At 36.6% G+C, this 19,938-nt stretch overlaps 1 protein-coding gene across 6 annotated transcripts in view; it reads right to left on the reverse strand.

The window, feature by feature from the left end:
- Cdkl5 (cyclin-dependent kinase-like 5) overlaps positions 1-19,938 on the reverse strand; it is a 205,828-nt gene that overhangs the window by 53,056 nt on the left and 132,834 nt on the right. For all 6 annotated transcript variants that reach the window (XM_013509898.1, XM_013509896.1, XM_013509894.1 and 3 more), the window contains 5 exons: positions 19,234-19,293; positions 15,847-15,937; positions 11,919-12,108; positions 6,239-6,319; positions 1,098-1,249 (listed from right to left, as the gene is read on the reverse strand). In XM_013509898.1, the coding sequence (XP_013365352.1) occupies positions 1,098-1,249; positions 6,239-6,319; positions 11,919-12,108; positions 15,847-15,937; positions 19,234-19,293 (574 nt within the window). The remainder of the gene's footprint in view (positions 1-1,097; positions 1,250-6,238; positions 6,320-11,918; positions 12,109-15,846; positions 15,938-19,233; positions 19,294-19,938) is intronic.

Genomic DNA, 19,938 nt, shown 5'->3' on the forward strand with positions numbered 1-19,938 from the left:
TACTCCCAGCTTCTCAGGAGGCTAAGACAGGCAGATTGTGAGTTTAAGGCCAGCCTGGACAACATAGCAAGACTCTTATCTCAAAGTAAAAAAATAAGTAAATAAAATAGGTTGAGAATACAGCTCAGTGGTAGAGCACCCCTGTGGTTCAATTCCTAGTACTGCTAAAAGAAAAGAAGAAACAACAAAACAAAGCAAAATAAACAAAAAAGCCAGGCTTTTTTGTATGAAGGGAAAAATGCAGGGGATTTATATTTAAAAGCTTCATAGTAAGAATTACTGTTTTCTATTTCTCTTCTAATAGTAGATGACAGAAATTATTTCTATTTCACAATTTGATAATGCCAGAGGTTGAGATCAGCTTGTGGGAGATGAAGGAAGATAAGGGAGACTGTACCTAGGACACTGTCTTCCTGCAAAAGCAGTATCCAGCAGATTTGAGGAATGTCTGCTTGCAAAGACAACCTGACCAGTCCACTCTTGGGGTGCACACACGCGTTTGTGTGTGCATGTGCGTGTGCATGTGCGTGCACATGCATCTTAGAAAACAGGTTTTTAAAAGGCTATGTTAAAAGCACCAAGTGAAATCATTGATTTTATTCTTTTTATATGCTTATTTTTATGAAAAATTTCTTTCTCAACTCAACAATTAAGACAAGAACAATAAAAAACACAAGACCCTTCAAACAGAGCCTGCCTACTTGGTTCAAATGCAAAGAGTACATTCCCACCCATGTGTCTGGCACCCTCTTCTTCCAGAAACCCTCTTGTCCCCATCTATATCATCATCCCTGGGTGCCATTTATACTGAACCTCCGGGCTCTTAGGGTTGGAAACCCCCTGAGGTGCTAACTCAATGCTACCTTTCCGGGGACAACATAGGTTTCCATGATATGCTTCTTAGAGGTAACAAAGTCTTTCAGACCCACACAACTCTTTAATTATAGTTCTGAATCATGTAATAAGCATAAGGAAGATATTTTTGAATAAAGAGGGCTTTCCTGCTTTTCTCTAATTGCATAATTTTAGCAGCCACCTCCTCCGCCTACTTGTAAGACCAACACTGCATCTGTATTTCCTTAAAAGGGAATATTTACCTATTAGACAATGTGCTGCTTTCCACGTGGTAAGGTTTCCTTTTCGCTGACCTTGAAGGAGACCGATCCAAAAGTCTCTGGGTTTGAAATGTAGGATGATTCAAACACTGTTCCGTCAAGTATCTGTCGGCTGGGTCCAGCTTCAGTAAATTCTTAGGGAATAAAATTTAGGATGACAGAGGACATTATAAACTCAAATTTAAATGTTAATAAAAGTCTTAATTTTTCTTCTTTAACAACAAATAAGTGGTCATTGCAGAATATCTAGCAAATACTGTTCAGGAAAAAATAAGACTATCTAAATCACCCATAAGCTCACCATTATTATCCTCTTGGTAGCTACCCTCCCAGGCCTTTTTTGAGTAATATATATATATATATTTCTTGTATCAAATCGGGTTATATTATACACACAAGTTTTATATCCCACTTTTATTAATCAAAAACATTTTTATAACAATTGAAATATTTAAAAAACTTTTAAGTGAGTATATATTCACATTCTTTCTCTCCTGTCCCTCAGATACCAGGTTCCCCTCTAGAGAAAGCCCAGGTCTTCCATAGGTATATTCTATACACAGCTCTATATCTCCCCCTCCTTTTTTTTACCCAAATAGCAGCACACATGCACAGTGGTCTGCATGCAACCTCCTTTCCATTTCACAGAGAGACTTAAGTGACTGTTCCGTATCAGTAAAGAACATCAATTCTACAGATGTACTTTAGTTGGTTTTTAGCAATGCCTGAAAGACATTCAGGGTTTTCTCCTTATTATATTGTTATGAACAATCTGGCAACAGATTATATATATATATACACACACACACATACATATATATATATAGTGTGTGTGTGTGTATTTTTAAATTTTGGTGGTGCTGGGATCAAATCCAGGGGCTTACACATGCCAGGCAAGTGCTCTGAGCTACATCTCAGCCCTTACAACATGTTTGTATCTTTTTCATTTTTTAAATTTTATTGGTACATTTTAGATATATGTAATGATAACATTCATCATAGGGAATTTGTGCCTGCACATGATAGATCTTGCTTCTTCTTTTTTTCTCATTCCCCTCCCCTTCCTTCAATTCCTCTTCCCGCTCCTTGTTTACAAAAGTTTTGTTTCCGTTTTTTCCTTCTTTTCTCATTTTTTTCCTTTCCTTCCTTTCCTCCTCCTACCCTCCCTTATTTGAACGTTTTCTTCCCATTTCCCAATATCTATTATACATTTTGGTTCTTATTTACACTTTCAGTTTCTCACACCAGAGAAGCAATGTGGTATTTAAACGTGTGTCCGATTTATTTCACTTAAGAGTATAGTCTCAAGATGCATCCATTTAGCTAGAAATATCTCAAGCTTATCCTTCTTTATGGCAGAATAGTACTCTACTGTATAAAAAAAAAAAAACCAACCCAAATCTTAAATCTTGGCAACAGCCCAAATGCCTATCAACTGATAATACAACGTATTTTTTAATGACTGCCTGGAAGTTTGTAGTATGGACATACAATGATTTGCTTAGCCAGCATTCTATGGTTGGATATAGATGGCAGCCACTTTTCATTTACAATTAATGTGGTAACAATCACCTAAAAGCTTTCATAGGATAAACTTCTAAAGATGGAACTTTTTGGTATGCAAACTTTTAAGGTTTCTTTTCTGTGTGTTGCAAAATTATCAAATTACCCCCTAGAAAGGCTGTTTCAAATTATACTCCTCTCGGCATCTGTATGAATACGGCAGTTTCTTGCACCCTCATCAACAACAAGCATTGTCATTCTTTTTTGTATTTGACTGCTAATGAGGTTGAATAGTTTTCATTTATTAGTTACATAAGTGTCTTCATATTTTTCTATTTATGCATCTATTCCTTTTTATTTGTAAATGTTCTCTGTTTAATAAGGCACCTAACCTTTTGTTTATGTTGCACACACTATATTCTTTATAGTTGTTTTTTTCTAATATTATTTATCTTAGTAACTGGACAGAATTTTTGAAGGCGAATCATTATTATTAAGAATAATTTTTATTTACAAATTAAGTAAACATCTAGCCAGGCATGGTGGTGCATGCCTGCAATCCCAGCACTCTAGGAGGCTGAAGTAGAAGGATGCTGAGTGTGTACCTCGCCTGGGTAACTAAGGGATTCACTGAAGCCCTGTATCAAAATAAAGAAAAGAAAACATGGCTGGGGACATAGCTCAGTGTCAAGCCCCTGGGTTCAATCTCCAGTGTCAGAAGAAAAGTAATTCAGCAAATTATTTTTTAATATAACCTACACAGCCTAACACAACACGAGCACACTGAAATTTGCTCTGAGTGGCTGCCACTGTCTCTCACAGGAGGGAACGATGACATTCTAGCATTCACAAATCCATCTCTACCTTGCTTTCCTCATTAGTTTTGCCCATAGTTAACTTCTTTGTGGCCCACTATTAAATAGTGAAAGCACATTTGCTCTCAACAAGCCAGGCTGCAATTTCAGACAACCATTTTCAATCTAGCGCCACAGAAAATTCGAATTCTGATCCTCTCGTATAATAAAATATTCACTTTTGGTCAAAAGATTCTGGTTATTGAAACTCAAGCTACTGATTACATGCAAGTGGATTTACATTCACATTAATTCAGACACAACTCTAAAATTATCTCAATTCATTTTCCTTCCTTATTATAGAACAAAAACTGTGGTGGTATGTAAAATGATTTTGTTTGCACTGGCAGCTTAACCAGACTACATCAAAACTGTTTCAACTATTAAGACAAAGGAAAATTGGCCCTTGATTAGCCTTCTAAATTTGAAGTACCTATGACCTTTCAGAAGCCAAACATCTACTAGTATTAGTGCTATTTTAATTTGAAATTTAAGTAGAAATTACTGTACTACAAAAACCATGTACATTTATAAATATAGCTATTAATTTCCAAATTACTTTAAAGGATGAAGTCTTTATGAGGAAAGTATAAAATTTACCCAGCTAATAGTTTCTAAAGTTTGGTATTATGGGGAAATACAATATCATCACCCTTACAGTTATTTATTTTTATTTTACTAAAATAGTCAAGATTATTAATTATTGTAGTTAGGCTTAAAATTATTAAGAGCTTGAATTCTGTTAACTGGTATCCCCACTAAAATGGCTGAGAGGAACAGATGCAGAATGAGATGGCCATTTTAGGTACTTCTATGTGAACAAAATTATCAAGACAGCTCTAGGGAATGGGAACAAGAATAATTTTTCTTCATGAAAAGAAAACTGATGGTTTTCATTTTTCAAATTCATTTTCCAAAGTAGCCAGGAGAAAAAGTACCAATTCATTTACACAGCATTCAGTAGTCAGGTAGCAGTCATTGCTGGTGAGGTAAGTCAGAAATTACAGTTTCTGTGAGCACAGCAGGACAGGAGTAGAAAGCCTGGGTCGAATCATAAGGAGGCTTCTGGGTGTTAATAATTTTCTATATCCTGACCTAGGTAAGGTTATAAGAATATGTTTGCATTACAAAAATTAACTGAGATACAGACATCATTTGAGCACCTTCTAAATGTATGTCTCAGTAAAAATATTTACTTACTGTTAAAAAAACTTTTATAGTAAACATTATTAAATGAACATAAATTAGAAAGTTTAACATTCAAACTAGTACAAGTACCCAAAGATTTAGGATACTGCTCTGCTTTTATCTGTGCTATATTTTCATCAGTATTCATTTTTATTCAGGTACCAAGCTGACTAGTAATTACACTTGGTAATGATTTAACATAAAAGTTTAATTATTTTCAACCAAAAAAAGACAAAAGGCAGAAAACATGAGATTATATTTAATTCCATTTCCCTACTTTATTTACATTTTAGAAGTTACCAAATAATTAAGAATCTGATCATTAAGTACAGAATGCATGAAAGACTATTGATAAAACCCAACTGATTTAAGTGAAAATTTATGCTGAGTTTTGAGATTGAGGGTTCCTGTTTTTTAAATCCCATTTTTCAATCTGTACTCAGAACATTAGTATGTCAAAGTTTTATTTAAAAAATATTTAATATTTAATTAAATTTGGGAAATGTGGAGTGAGATGGGACGGCTTCTTTACTGTAAGATCTCTGAAAGCTTTTATAGGTTAATGAATATTACGAATCTCTACAAACGGTTAATATGGTATATGGCCTTTCCCAAATGCCACATTCCCTGCCCCCACTTCTGCCCCCACACCTATTTACACTTACTTCCCTGGAACACAGATTAAGAGAGTTTAAAGCACAGCAAAGTTCTAAGAATGCAGCTCAGCATTTCCAACTGTGCTAAGTATATCTTTTAAAGCCCTGTGCAGAGTGCAGCCTCTACTGATTTTGACTGTCGATTAAATGGACATAAAACAAAACCAATCTATTAATTGAGGGTCTACTATCAAGCAACCAACATTTGCTTATGCACTTGTTGGCTGCAATGAAAACTGGAGAAATATGAAGAATGGTGCTCACTCAAGAGGTTGAATGTCTACTAGGGAATAAAAACTTGAATAAAGAAATTTGCGGATATTTTCAGTAGTCCAGAGCAAGAACTCTTCTGGACAGGGCTAGCATGTGAAAGAACAGTCAGACCGCAGTGGTAGAAGTGATCCTGACATGTCTAAAAAGCCAGAAAGAGCAATTTCTCTAGGAAAGAAGGTCAAGTCAGAAAAAGAGAAAAATTATATTCACTGATTAGTTCTATATAGCCTATGAGAGCTCTTAAGTACCATATAAAAACTGTAAAATCTTTTTCCCTTCAACATTCAAGATTTGTTTTATAACCTACGCCTGAGCTCCTCTTGAGTGTTAACAGATTTTTATTATCCCGCCCATTTTAGGAAAGTAATTTAGAGATCTCATGCCCCTGTCTAGATGGACTAAGACACTACCAGATCCTGTTGTGATTTTAAATAAGTTATACACCATTTTACATGACATAATCTGCCATTGTTCACCATTATGTGTCTCTAACAAAATATTTAATTCACAAACACAGTCCCCCATTATTCACCAGTATGTATTTACTAGCATCATATTTAACTGATAAAAGCAGGCTATGATCACACATAGACAAAAGACAATCCATAAACAAAAGGCTATTTGTTATACAGACATCAACTTCTCCTACCTTCATCAGGTCAAGTAAAACACTATTTAAAATTCCAAGGTATCGTCTCTCCAATGACTGAGGATGGTTAACAGCTGGAAACTGTAAGGACAACACATAGGAATGTTAGCCTCTGGGGAAGGTACTATAGATTGTATCTAGAGGACCATCAAAGCCTCATGTGGTCATAGATGGGAGTTTCAAAAGTGGCTGAATTAGGGTCTGTGAATGTGGACTACGGGTGTGATACCAGGATTAAGGGTGTAGATAATGGAAGCCCCACCCTGGGTATAGGTGACACCAATCAATAGGTTTATAGCCTGGATGGAATATAAAGGGACTTGCTGCTGCTGCTTGCTGCTTTGCTATTTCCTGCCTGCTTTGACGTGGACTGTTTCTCCTCTGCCATGCCATCCTGCCTTGGAGCCAGACAACTATGGACTGAGACTTCTATAACTGTGAGCTAAAATAAAGTTTTCCTTTATTAACTTGTGGGTGTCGGTATTTTGTCTCAGCAATGAGAAAAATAACTAAGACAGAAGGATGTATGTACATAGGCTTATGAGTAATGCAGAAGGGAGCAGTTAAGCAAAAGTTATTGTTCTAGTGCAAATCTAAATCAAATTCATATTTGTACATTACTTTTTGTATCCATGTATTTTAGACAGGAATTAAATGGACTGGATATTAAATACCAGAAACTCACAGGTCAAATACGATACTTAGGTCTACACATAGAATACTAAAGCATGTAAAATAAAATATAAAAATCAGAAACTCTATATAGCCTATACAGTACTGTCTTCTTAGTTCATTTCAAAAATAGTACAATTCTTAGTTACTGACAATACTGGAGGTCTACCACAAGAAACATGATTTTTATGGTCCTTTCACAGCAACGTATTTACTCCTGAAAATAGAGAATAAATGAGAAAAATGCAGCAAGAAGCCAGACCCTGTAAGACCACAGAAGTACAACTAACAAATTATTTCATTCACGCTTTTTTTTTTTTTGGTCTTTTTGAGACAGGGTCTCACTATGCAGTTCAGGCTGGCCTTGAGATCACTTTGTAGACCAGGTTGGCCTTGAACTTGTAACTCCTCCTGACTCAGCCTCCCTAGTGCTGGGATTACAGGTGTGTGCCACCACACCCGGCTTCATTTATTCATTTTTGAGACAGTGTCTCACTATGTAGTCCAAGTTAGCCTAGACCCTGCTATAGAACTGTCCTTAAACTTACAAACCTTCTGCCTCTGCCTCCCAAGTCCTGAGATTACATGGGTGTGCCCTTGCACTTGCCTTGTACTATAATTGCTTTTCATATATACTTTTAATGACATTTTCAAATCTTTCTTTTTGAGTTGATTTTTAAAATTTGCTTTTTCAGATTAACAAACACATTATTTAAAAAGATGAAGGAGAAGGACCAAGTTTGTTTAAATGTTCTACCCTTTCTTCTGCCAGTTCACACTTGGTCATATCTGAGTGGAGGCTGAAACATTAGGTAAATGACTGGCAGAGCCTGATGTCAAATGTGAGTGCTAATTTCCTTCTACCATACATTTCCTCTATATCAATACAAGAGCATTTCAAAGAACTGAAATCCTAAAATATGCTACATTAGTAGATAGAACAGCTAATGATGTAGGTTTTTGAGGAGTAATTATAACATCAACCATACACTGTGCTCGGTACGGCAGGAGATACAGAATATGGGTAAGAGCTGAGCCTTGCACTTGAGGAATCCATTATGTGGTTGGGGAAGCAATCAGTGCCAAACTGTGCAGCTATCCATTCTGATGGAAGCTCAGAGAAGGGAGAGACCAAGGCAGTTTGTGTCTATAGAAGAAAGGACTTGTAGATAATATTTGAATTAGGTTTTTAAAGATAAGAAAAATGTGACGATGAAGAAAAGTACGACAGTACCTTCCAGAGAGAGGAAGAAAGAGTAATGTGAGTGTAACTCAAATGCACAGGCAAAAAGCTAAAACTGACTTCTTAGGGAAGTGAGCCTGTGTCAGGTATTTTAGGTATTATTAATCCCTTACTTTAGAGATGTAGAAAATGATGGTCAGAAAGTTCAAATAACTGATTAAAGCAAAGTTTTATAATTAACAAGCAGCAGAACTTGTATTTGCACCCAGGCCAGTGATCTAAACCTATACTCTTTCTAAACTGAGGCACCTCTCCTAAGGGAGGTACAGAATTTCCTTTTGATGTTGCTGGAGTATTAAATATCAGCCCAAAGAAAGAGAAACCTGCCATGCCATGATAAAAGACCCTACACCCGTAAATTTTAATTAATATTTTGCTTCTGAGGAATATCTTATGCTACCAGATATCACCCCCTTTTATTTTCCCAGAAATAACATTTCACTGATAAGAAAATCAATTTTAAAAGTCAAAAAGTATTAGAAATATTAGAATAAAATGACAAGCAAACTCCTAACTTAAGAATTTACTTACATCCTTTTGAAAGCTACTATTCTAACATCAGATAATTCAACAAATAGCCAAAACAAGCATGTAAGTTTAAGTCATATCCCAGTCAGTAGTTTGTTTCCTTTCTTAATCACTTGGCTAATACAATAAAATGAGAGTATCTCTTTACTAAACACCACTCTGCCCATTTTATATACATTTCATTTTCACAACAACCTCATTAAGTGATACCTTTGTTATCACCATTTTACATACAAACAGAGGCACAGATGGTAAAATAATTTCTTGAGGCCATTCAAGTACTAACTATGGAGCCAGGCTTTGAACTCTACAAGTCTTTTTTCCAAATACTGCACAAAATTAGAGCAACATCTAATGGATTTTTCAGTCTCTACCTAAGTGGATCCAAAGGCACATCACACTGGATTAGTTATTGGTGAGCACACAGCTCACAGAAAATGCAGCTCACAGGCCTGGTGTGCTTACTTACCTGTTGCAGACATTCTCAAGTGATAGTATAAAGAAAAAAAACTTCTCTCAAAAGATGTTGCTAAACCTCTAAAGACACTGAATTAACTTCATTAAAATACCACAAACACTTTCAGACTAAGATGTAAACATATAAAGGTTTACAAAAATCTAAGTGTCATAGAAGTAGCAATCTCCCTGAAGGACATTTATGGGCCGCATTGTTTAATGGAGAAGCCTGTGAATAAATAGGACTACAGACAAATGAGGAAAAGATACCCTTCGTGTGGCCTCTCCAATCTAAATGCTATCTGCTCTTCAATATCTATTTCAAATTTCAAATCCCCCATAAATCCTTTCTAATGAATCTCCAACTATGATTTTTAACTTTCCAGAATGTTTGACATGATCACAGTCACTCTAAACTATAATGAGATCTATTAGAAAGCAGTACAAATAAGTAAACTGTGCAATACTTTATTATATATTATGATTTCCTATAAATTGCTATAAATTATTCTAATTACTTCAGTATGAACATCTTAACTCTGCAGCTGGTGTTGATATTATGAAGCCCAGGTACCATGTCAGATTGCTTATACCCTCTTCAGGGAGTCCATCACACAGCCACTTTAACCAGGCCAAGACGAAGTCAGCCAGCAGACCACAGAAATGGCAATGCAGCACTACTGAAGCCACTCGTCAGGGAAATAGGGGGAAGGGCAAGGTGGCCCAAGAACAAGGGATGGGGCAGACAGGGTGAAGACCAGGCTGGAGAGCGAAGAGCAAGGGGTTCTTAATGCTACCCTAAGGGGTTTAAACTTTATTAGCACTCTCACAGAAGTTCTGAAACAAAAAGGAGATAGAATTAAATGTGTGGCTGGAGAAATGTGGAAAGATTTGAGGATAGACACTGCTGAAGTTTGGGAGCAATTGCCGATAGTTGAAGGAAAGGCAACAGTAAGAATGAAAGAAGGATTTAAGATGGAGAGAAAGGAACTAAAACTGAGCTTAAGTGTTGACGTCACAGACTGACTTGATGTATCGCTCAGATATTGGCAAGACATTGGTAAGTATTAGTTGCTGTGTTCAGTGCTTCAAGTACAGCCATAACACAGACAATGTCTGTCCTTGGGGAACTTATATACTAGCAGGGGAGAGCTAGACATTGATAATTAACAAATAAACAGATGAAATAATTCCATATTGTGTTAAGCGGTATGATGGAAAAAAAGAAGGGTGCTATGGGGGAGATCAGGAAGCAGGGGTGGGGAAGACAGTATGGTGGGTGCCCAGAGGGAGGAGGCCTTTTTTCAGTTGAGATTTACCAAATAAGGAGGGACCATGCCAAGGAGGAACCGTCCCCAAAGAAGGCACAGTCATAACACATAAAGCTTGAAAACCCTTACAATGTTTATGAAAGCCAGAGAACAGGCAAGTATGGAGAGAATCTGGAGACAGAGTTGGAATGGAGATAAATATGAGGCAAGGTCAGGGAACCAGAGAGCCTGGATTAGGCACGGTCTCACAGGCTATGGCAAGGAATTTGGATTGATTCTCAGCAAAAGAGAAATTCAATAATTCTGACTAATTTTATTTGTGAATATTGGACTTTCCTTTCTTCTAGATTAAGAGCAAATCCTACTTATTGTCATATTTTCCAAATCTAGTATGACAAATGTTCAATAACTGTTTAACTAATATATTCAACCACACGTAGTATTTGCACTCAAATTAATGCCACAAATTTGGCCAATGTTTGGCTTAGAAAAGCAAAAATAGAAGGAGAAAAACCTGCCTGAGGTAACTCAGACATTTTGGAAAGGGAGAAAGAAGATGGTAGAGAAACTGTGCACCTTGGTTCATTCATTTCCTCCATATCCGTTAAGCCCAGCAGGAGTTGGGAGTGTGCTGAGCACTCATGTGTGGACATTGGTGCCCTCCAAAGGGTAATTAACTGAGGTCTACATGGTCAAAGAAAAAAAGAAAGTGTTTCACCAATGGCTGGAAAACATGGTTTGAGAATTATGCTTTTAAGAGAAAGAAAGGAAGTGACAGCAAGATTACTTTGTAGCCCCCACAATGACCACCAAGTGATATGTTGGCCCAAAAGAGTGTTTGACAACTTTTAAAAAGTCATTTTTGGGGTAAATGCATGAGAGAAGCAGATTATACCTCACTGGTCACTATACTGAATCGCCTCTGTAAGTTAAACATTCCTCATTTGAGGAAAGTGCATATTTTCTAAGATGCTTTTTAGCATATTCTCAGAAAACATGTTTTACAAAGTGAACAAGTTCAGGAAAGACAGTATGATGGTTTGAAAAGAAGATCTGATGTTTCACTGTTAAGAGAGAAGAAATTGCTAGGACAAGAACCTTTAAATCTGCATAATACAAGAATTCATGGCCTTTCTCAAATCACTACAAATGTGCTTGCTCAGGCAGCAGCCGTTCATGAATTTTGTATCTTTGGAGGATGCTTAACATTGTAGATAAAGAAGGAGTTTAAGATAATCAAGGTTTAGAATATAATAATGTATATGCTAAAAGAGACTTTGAAAAATTAGAATTTATAAATTAGCAGCTCCCACTTTCAAATTCTGGCCACTTTTTAAATTCATAAATACTACATAGGACTCAGAAATAAAACCTTGTAGTGGGGATTAATAAACATTTTAATGGGAAGAGGCGCAATATTCAAAGGATAGCTTAGCATTCCACTGTGCAATAAACAATGAGTTAAATACTGCCATACTGATTCCATTTGGGCTTTAGCAAAACCTCTTACCCGGAGCCCGTGGAACCGCGGGTTACTGTAGAAGAGCTTCATTTGCTCAGATGGAAGCGGTCCTAGCACCTTCTGGATAGTAAAAAGTTGGTCAATTTCGCTTTCTCCAGGAAATAAGGGCTGTCCATCACTAAGCTCCCCAAGAATACAGCCCACTGACCACATGTCCACAGACTTCCCATAGGGAGCTCTGAAAAGGAAAGGGAGAGATTATCTTGGCAAGTAAGGAAATACAAGGTCTTAATAATTTCCAAATTATTCTGAACAGATTAATGACTTGAAACACATTTTTGTATTTAAGGAATTTAAAAATACCACTGGAAAAAAGTGAAAATGAGGAAACATGGACATCCAAGTAAAAATTCAGAACACAACTGAATAAATCTACACTAATAAAGATATCCGTTGAATAACCATTTTTATTTAGTACATACTAATTTGAAAGCAGGGTATAACTTCATCACGAATGGCCTGATAAATCCTAATGTAGTGCACATGTCTGATGAGTAACACCTTACTTGGGGAATGAAATGCTTCTAAGAAATATATTTTCCAGGTAATTCTATTTTAGCTCTCTAAACGCCAAAAAAATTACATTTTATCAACCTATTACAATGTACTACTGACTTACGTGTTTCCAACAAATACTGAATATTGTTTAACCTTTGATTACTTAGCGTCACAGTTTCCACTAGCTGCCAGTGCAAAGCTCTATTATATTATCTGCCTGAATATAATTGTACTCTACATACACAGGGCTCTCTTATAGCTATTTCCCTCAAACATTTTTTAGTTTACATGGGGGTTTATAGCTCACTTGTAGGATCTGAGTTTATCAGAGGGCTTTAAAAGGAGAGCTGTTGTTACAAATAGAGATCATCATGAAAATCTAGGTATCCTCAAAACAGTGCTAGACCTATATCCCAGTATCTATAGTCTCAAATCAAACTCTCTATGGCAGATAAAGAAATCACCCAAGCTTTGAGATGAGAAAGCCACAATAAAGTATTGGAAAAAAAATATGCAATGAAATTCTAGAATGGCATAATAGTAATATAAAATTTTAAAATTAAAGCACTGTTAACATTATACAGAATATGTTTCTAGTATAATAAATCACTAACAATATGTCAATATTTCATTTATCTCTCACTGTAACAATTCATCAGTATTTCACTTATCTCATTTCCTTCCCACAAAAACCTAAGAACCATACGAGGAAACTTCATTTAGATATTTTGGGAATGCTCTAGGGAAGGAAGGCTACTACCGATCTTTCTTTTATATCTGAGAGAAAGAAAACATGTTCCATGGCACTGGGTGGAGAGACCTATGGAAAATCTCCACATAACCATGACAAGCTATTTTTTCTTCTACCATCTGATTTGAATAATTTATGCAGCTGGAACTATTTTGAATGTCAAAGACAAAGCCCTGAGAATGTATAAAAACGTAACTTCTTAACATAAAACCAAATATCACTTGATTTTCATGGAATTTTTATACAAATAATATGATTCTTCAACTAGTACTTAACAATCACTCAATTGGCAATATTCAATTTAGCTCAAATTAGTTTCTTGTTTCCATTTACTTCTGGCAGCTATCACATATCTCTAAATATAATCTCAGTTTTCCAATCGGTATTACTAGGCAATAAATACTCTGAAGATTCACAATAAGGCTGTCCATGTACTCTTTGAGGCCATCTTATAGACAAAGCCATAGTATAATGTGTCCTTCTAGCATACTTGAGCCCTTGGATAGAGTTTTAAGAATGATTTAGTTCATAGTCATTCTTCATTGGCAAATAGTGTTCCATAAATTCAAGTTCTAAGTTCCCCCAAAAGAAAACGGAATATACAGTTAGTGAATGCAGAAATGTATACAGAAGAAGTAACACAAATGGACACAAAATCAATCCTAAATCCTAGATTAGAAAGCCAAAACTCCATTCACACAAGTGAAGGGAAAACCATCATTTGTTTCCCAGGATAAAGCAAGCTTTTTACTTAAAAAAATAAGAAAACTTTCAAAACCTGATGCCAATAATTCTTATAGGGTCTCTAGGCCAGAAATGAACTAAGAATTACCACCAAACAGTTTGGAGACACGTTCATGTAAACCCTCACTGAGTAACTTAAACATATATAGTCATCATGCTCTTCAGAAGAAACCCAGAAATTTGTATTACAATTATACATAAAAAGTATCTTTTAACAATTAAATTTCTCTTCTCTCCCAGATACATGTATGGCACATGAAAGAAAAGAAATGAAACTTACAAGGTATATACTTGTCATCATTACCACTATGATTGATTTTTTTGTCCATTGCTGGACAGTCTTAAGGAAGGAAACACAATCTAGGCAAAATAAGAAAATACTACAGCCAGGTGTGGTGCTGCACAAGCATAATCCTAGCACTCTGAGAGGCAGAGGCAAGAGGGAGGAGGGACCTTGTCTTAAAAAAAAAAAAATTAAATAGAGCTGGGAATGTAGCTCACTGTGAAGGCCCTAGGTTCAATCTCAGAAAGAAAAGAAAAGTAAAGGAAAGACGAAACAAAAAGAAAAGAGAAGAGAAGAAAAGAGGGAGGGAGGGAGGGAAGGAAGGAAGGAAGGAAAGAAGGAAGGAAGGAAGGAAGGAAGGAAGGAAGGAAGGAAGGAAGGAAGGAAGAGGAAGCGTGCAAGAGACAGCGCAAGCTGACTACACACACTTGACCAAGCAGTGGGTCTACCATCCTGTTTGGTCCCACTTCTTATTGTGTGACTTCAGGCAAGTTACCTTTCCTAAGCCTTTGTTTCCTTACCTGTGAATGATATAAATAAAATGTCTTAATAAAAAAAGAAGAGAAGCGGAGACAGGAGGGGAGGGGAGGGGAGGGGAGGAAAGGAAAGACAAGACTACAACTAGGGAAGGTAGAGAATTAGTCATGAAACTATTTGATGGAAATCAAAACTACAAGCTCCTTCTTAGGCTCTAAAGCTAAAATACATTAGAAATAAAAGAACCTTATCAGAAGACCTTTTCTTGGGGCTAAGAGATCAATGAGAGACTACTGAAAGTACAAGGTTGCACAAAGTGGATGGATGTGGAGGTGTTGCTGAAAAAAATATAAATGCAATGCTAAATTGAATAGACATTTATTATTAAGCAGGATTTATACTGTTTAAAGGAAAAATGGCAATTAGTTCCATATTTACCCCATATGTCTAGTAAAGTGGCTGGATATGAGATAGCAGATAAATATTTGGCAAGCATTTGAATGAATGAGTGAATGAACTGATAAGCCAGACTGCCCAACTCTGTGAATATTCACATTCTTAATGTGGAAGATTATTAGCAAAGATGGCTGCAATAATTCCTCCCATTTCTGTATGCATGTCATTCTTGTAACAAAGTACTGTTACTTATCCCATCAAGAGATGGGATTTATTTCTCCATACCTTGAATCAGGCCTTGGCTATAAAATATACTTTGGCCAGAGACAAAGCCGTGCTGTTTCACACTTGGAAAGCACTTTTCCTTTGCGGTTTAGTTTCTTGCTAAATTTTCCCACTATGACACTTAGAAACATGGACCAGCCTACTGAAAGATGAATCCAAATGGATGGAAGATGGTTGGTCCCAGCTTAGGCCCCCTATATCCACTAGCTTCCAGATGACCTTCCAAGAGACTAGTTACATGAGCGACTCCAAGATAGACCGGTAGAAGAACTATCAAGCTGAATGCAAATTACTGACACTCAGAATCCTGAGCAACTAAATGGTGCTTGTTTCCTATCATTTCAGTTGTAGGTGGTTTGTTATAGTGAATGTATAACTGACACATTTAATTGATGTTCTTATTTTCTATCAGTGAACCCAAAGCCAATAATAAAGAATCAACAGATGTGTAGAGTTCAGTCTATTTTGAGACAGTAACTCACCCAAGTAACAGTTCTGGGGATCGATACCACCTGGTGGCCACATACTCTGTGTAATTAGCATTATTACCCTCTGACAGATTCCGTGCAAAACCTGAAAGAATAATAATTTCATGTTGGCAAAATATTTCAGTGCTGATATCTCAAAAGAACATCAAAAGAACACAACGCCTGATATGGAATGGGCACTTTATTAATAGTGTGTCCTTATTTTTCAAAGTTAATTAAAATATACGATATATTTACTACAAACCCAGTCTCTCTCCTATGCTAAAGAAATCTGTTTTCAAAGTCATCCCATGTTTTTCTACGTATTTAAAACATATTTTTAAATCAGCTCTCCTAAAAATGCAAACCCCATTTAGACTACCTCCTGGGTTTCCACATCTGAGATGGCATGAGCGTCCATGTGGCTCCCCAGGGCCTGGAGCGGGTTTTCCAGGCATCTTCATCTGCCTGGTACATGGGGCCCTGGTTGAGAGTATAGGGCTGCTGACAGTCAGTGATAACATCCTCGAAGTCAGTGGCATCAAGGTGGCTAGGAAGGCCTTGGACCAAGTGACGGACATGATGGTTGCAACCAGTGCAATAATGCAGTGTGAGGGGCATCTGGGCATCTCACAGGTCCTTCCTCTGCAGGACCTGACAGTGACAATGACAGCAATGAACCTAGTCCCTGAGAACAGCCAGACTTCCTGCTCCAACGGGGCTGTCTCAGGGGCCCCCATGCTGGGACCTGCATCCTGGTTGCCGACTGCCCTCCCTGGATGGTCAAGAATAGTCCAGCTCTGGCTGGGGGAGTGGCATACAAGGGGATGGTAGTGGTTTCACCCTCTGACAGGCAAGGATGTATCCCCTTGCCACTCGAGGCTTCTGGGACCTGACAGGGACTTCCCACTGGGAGGTTTCAGCTTGCTCACAGGGCCCTCTTAGCCTAAGCAACGTTGAAGATTTTCTACAATTAAAAAAATAATGCAAACCTCAGTAATAAAATGAATCCCCACTAGAGCTGCCAGTCGAACTAGCATTACCTTGATGGTCATTGATTCTACTATATAGCATTTGTATGCTTATTGCACATAGGTAGTTCCAGGCATTATGTAAACAACTAACAGTTGGCAGTGATAAAAACAAAGCAGGTTAAAATTACTGTCATCTCCTAATACCTGAGAAGCATGCTGAAGTATCATAATTATATTATAGATTCAAACATGACTTTTGTCCCCTACTCTTTCAAGAGGTTTTGAGGGGTGCTGGGGATTTAGCTCAGCGGCAAAGTGCCTGCCTGGCAAGTGCAGGGTCGTGAGTTCGGTTCCCGGTACTGGAGAAAAAAACCAAAAACCAAAAAAAAAAAAAAAAAAAAAAAAAAAAAAAAAAAAACAAAACAAAATCAAGAGGTTTTGGGGGCCAAAGCATAGCCACAAATGAGGTAACAAGATAAATTAATTGTCCACGTGGTTCATATAACAGTTACAGAGAACTGAAACATTAAAGTTAGAGATAAAAACTGACGTGTGTCAGTTCTGAAAAGTGGCAGTGTTTCCTAAAACGAAACAGCAAAAAACAAAAAGCCACAGCAAAAAACCAAACCCTTAACTTCAGTTACTCAATACTTCTTTGTGAGGCTACTTTGAAGAAACATTTGTATTTCTGAATGGGCTTCTTCGAGCCACACATAGGAGCTGCATGCTCTGAAAGGGAAAGCAATTAGTTAGAAAGCCTTTGTTAGGGATGCACACACAGGACACAGAATACCACACGTGGTGCTGCCCAGAGGAACTTCCTGCCCCATTAAAACAGTCTTTTCCTTAAGAAATAATGCTAAGACTAGATTTCTTTTTCTGGTGTTAACCATTCTACAAGCACTTCTCTTCTATTTACAACCTGCTTTTACATTTCAGTAATCTTGGAGTTTTAGCAGATCAGTGGCCCATAGTAAATGGTGTATAAGGTGCACAAAATCTCTGTGTTGGGTGGGAATTGCACTTAAGAACAGGAAGTCAGCACTGTTCCTGAAAATCATAATGCTAAGGAAATGCTAAAAATGTCACGATCAAAATCTTTTAGATATTGTGTTCAACATTTCATTTTTGTTTTTTTATTTCTTAAAAAATAGGCTAGAGCAAGACTTACTTGCAATATTTCCTATGGAAAATTATGAAGAAAATTAAAATATTTTTCTTCAGGCAAGCAGGTTCGTAATATTCGAATTCTTAGAAAGTATATAGTGAAAACAATTACTTCTAATTGCTACACTGGGCAAAATGGGTTATTTTACAGAGCAAATTCTTAAAATGTTCTGTTCCTCACTTGTGCAATCCATCTAGGTACTAATTAAATCTAACTTTAGGGGCTGGGGATTTAGCTCACTGGTAAAGCGCCTGCCTGGCAAGCGCAAGGTCGTGAGTTCGGTTCCCGGTACCGGAGAAAAACCAAAAAATAAATAAATAAATAAATAAATAAATCTAACTTTGCTTGTGATTTTTTTTTCCTGGTACCAGGAATTGAACTCATGACCTCATGCTTGCCAGGCAGGCGCTGTGCTGCTGAGCTAAATCCCCAGCCCCTAACTTTTCTTGTGATAAGGAGATCCATCCTTAGTTACATGGTGAAGTTTACACTGTATTTGTGATACATGAATATATGAAACAAATTTTAAAAATCAAATTGCTATTTTTCAGCTTATAGATTAGGTAAAACTTTAATTTCAAAAAGTGGCCCATGCCCTAAACATCTCAGTTATGATTTAAAAACTTTCCCACATTATTTTAACTGTTTAACAGCACTTAATTAATACAAAGTTATCTATATGGGAGATAATACATACTTTTTTTTTACTAGAAGATAGTATAACTAAAAACACTTCACTATACTGTACATTCAGTCCAGAGCTGGAATATCATATATCAGTTACCACTCACTGAATATTTAACAGTTTGTAAATGGGAGTATTTTAAAAATGCTTTTGACTTTACAGATAATCATTGCATATACATAGTACCTATATGTTTACATAAACAGGCATAACTTTAGTGATTATAACTAAACCTCAAGTAATTTCTAAAATATTTCATCCTACTCTAAACAGGAGCCATTAGGCACTGAGTATACACACACACACACATACACATGCGTGTGTGTGTGTGTATATACGTACTTTTAATTAAATACTGGATGATGAATTTTTAAGAATTGTACATAGTACTCTACAGAGCAAAGAGATTGCAGCACTCTTTCAGCCATCAATTTTTCAGCATATAGCAATAGAATTTTCCTCTGCTAATTTAATTCTAAACATAAAAATTACATTTAATATGCCTTTTAAAAGCTATATATGTGTTAGCTTAAATTAATTCAGTAAATACCAGGACTCAATTTCTTTTAACTTACCAAAGTCACACAGTTTCAGAACATCATTGTGGCTGATTAAGAGATTTTCTGGTTTTATATCTAGAGTATGAAGATTAAAAACCAATTAGTATAAATTCTTACTGACAAAGTTACATCACTTAAATGGCATCTAATTTGAAATATCTAGAAGCTGGATGTTGTGGCGCATGCCTATAATCCTAGTATTCAGGAGGGTTTTTACTCAGGTAAGTATGGACAACACAGTAAGTGAGACCATCTCAAAAAAACAAAAACAAAAAAGCAACAGCAGAAACAAAACAAAACCCCATGAAAGTAAGTTAAATAGAAAACGGTGGCGGTGAAAGCCAAGTTACTAGCCTGGCATGGTGGCACATGGCTGTAATTCCAGCACTTGGAAGGCTCAAGCAGGAGAATCACTGTGAGCAGAAGGCCAGCCTAGGCTACATAGTGAATTTAAGACCAGCCTAAACTACATAGCAAGACCCTATCTCAACCAATCAATCAATCAATCAATCAATCTAAATAGAGTAAAATAAAAATAAACACCAAGTAACACATTTTTATGCTGGCACATAAAGTTTCAATTAATTTCTTTTTGAGAAACATTCAGACCACAGTTTAAAAAAATCCTTGTAAGTCTTTAAAATTTATTTTTGGGTTTTACAGAACTGGAGATCACATGCAAAGCCTCGAGCATGCTATGCAAGAGCTCTATCACTTAGC

The sequence above is a fragment of the Chinchilla lanigera genome, unplaced genomic scaffold, assembly GCF_000276665.1.
Source record: "Chinchilla lanigera isolate Chin_1 unplaced genomic scaffold, ChiLan1.0 scaffold00185, whole genome shotgun sequence".
NCBI classification, from domain to species: domain Eukaryota; kingdom Metazoa; phylum Chordata; class Mammalia; order Rodentia; family Chinchillidae; genus Chinchilla; species Chinchilla lanigera.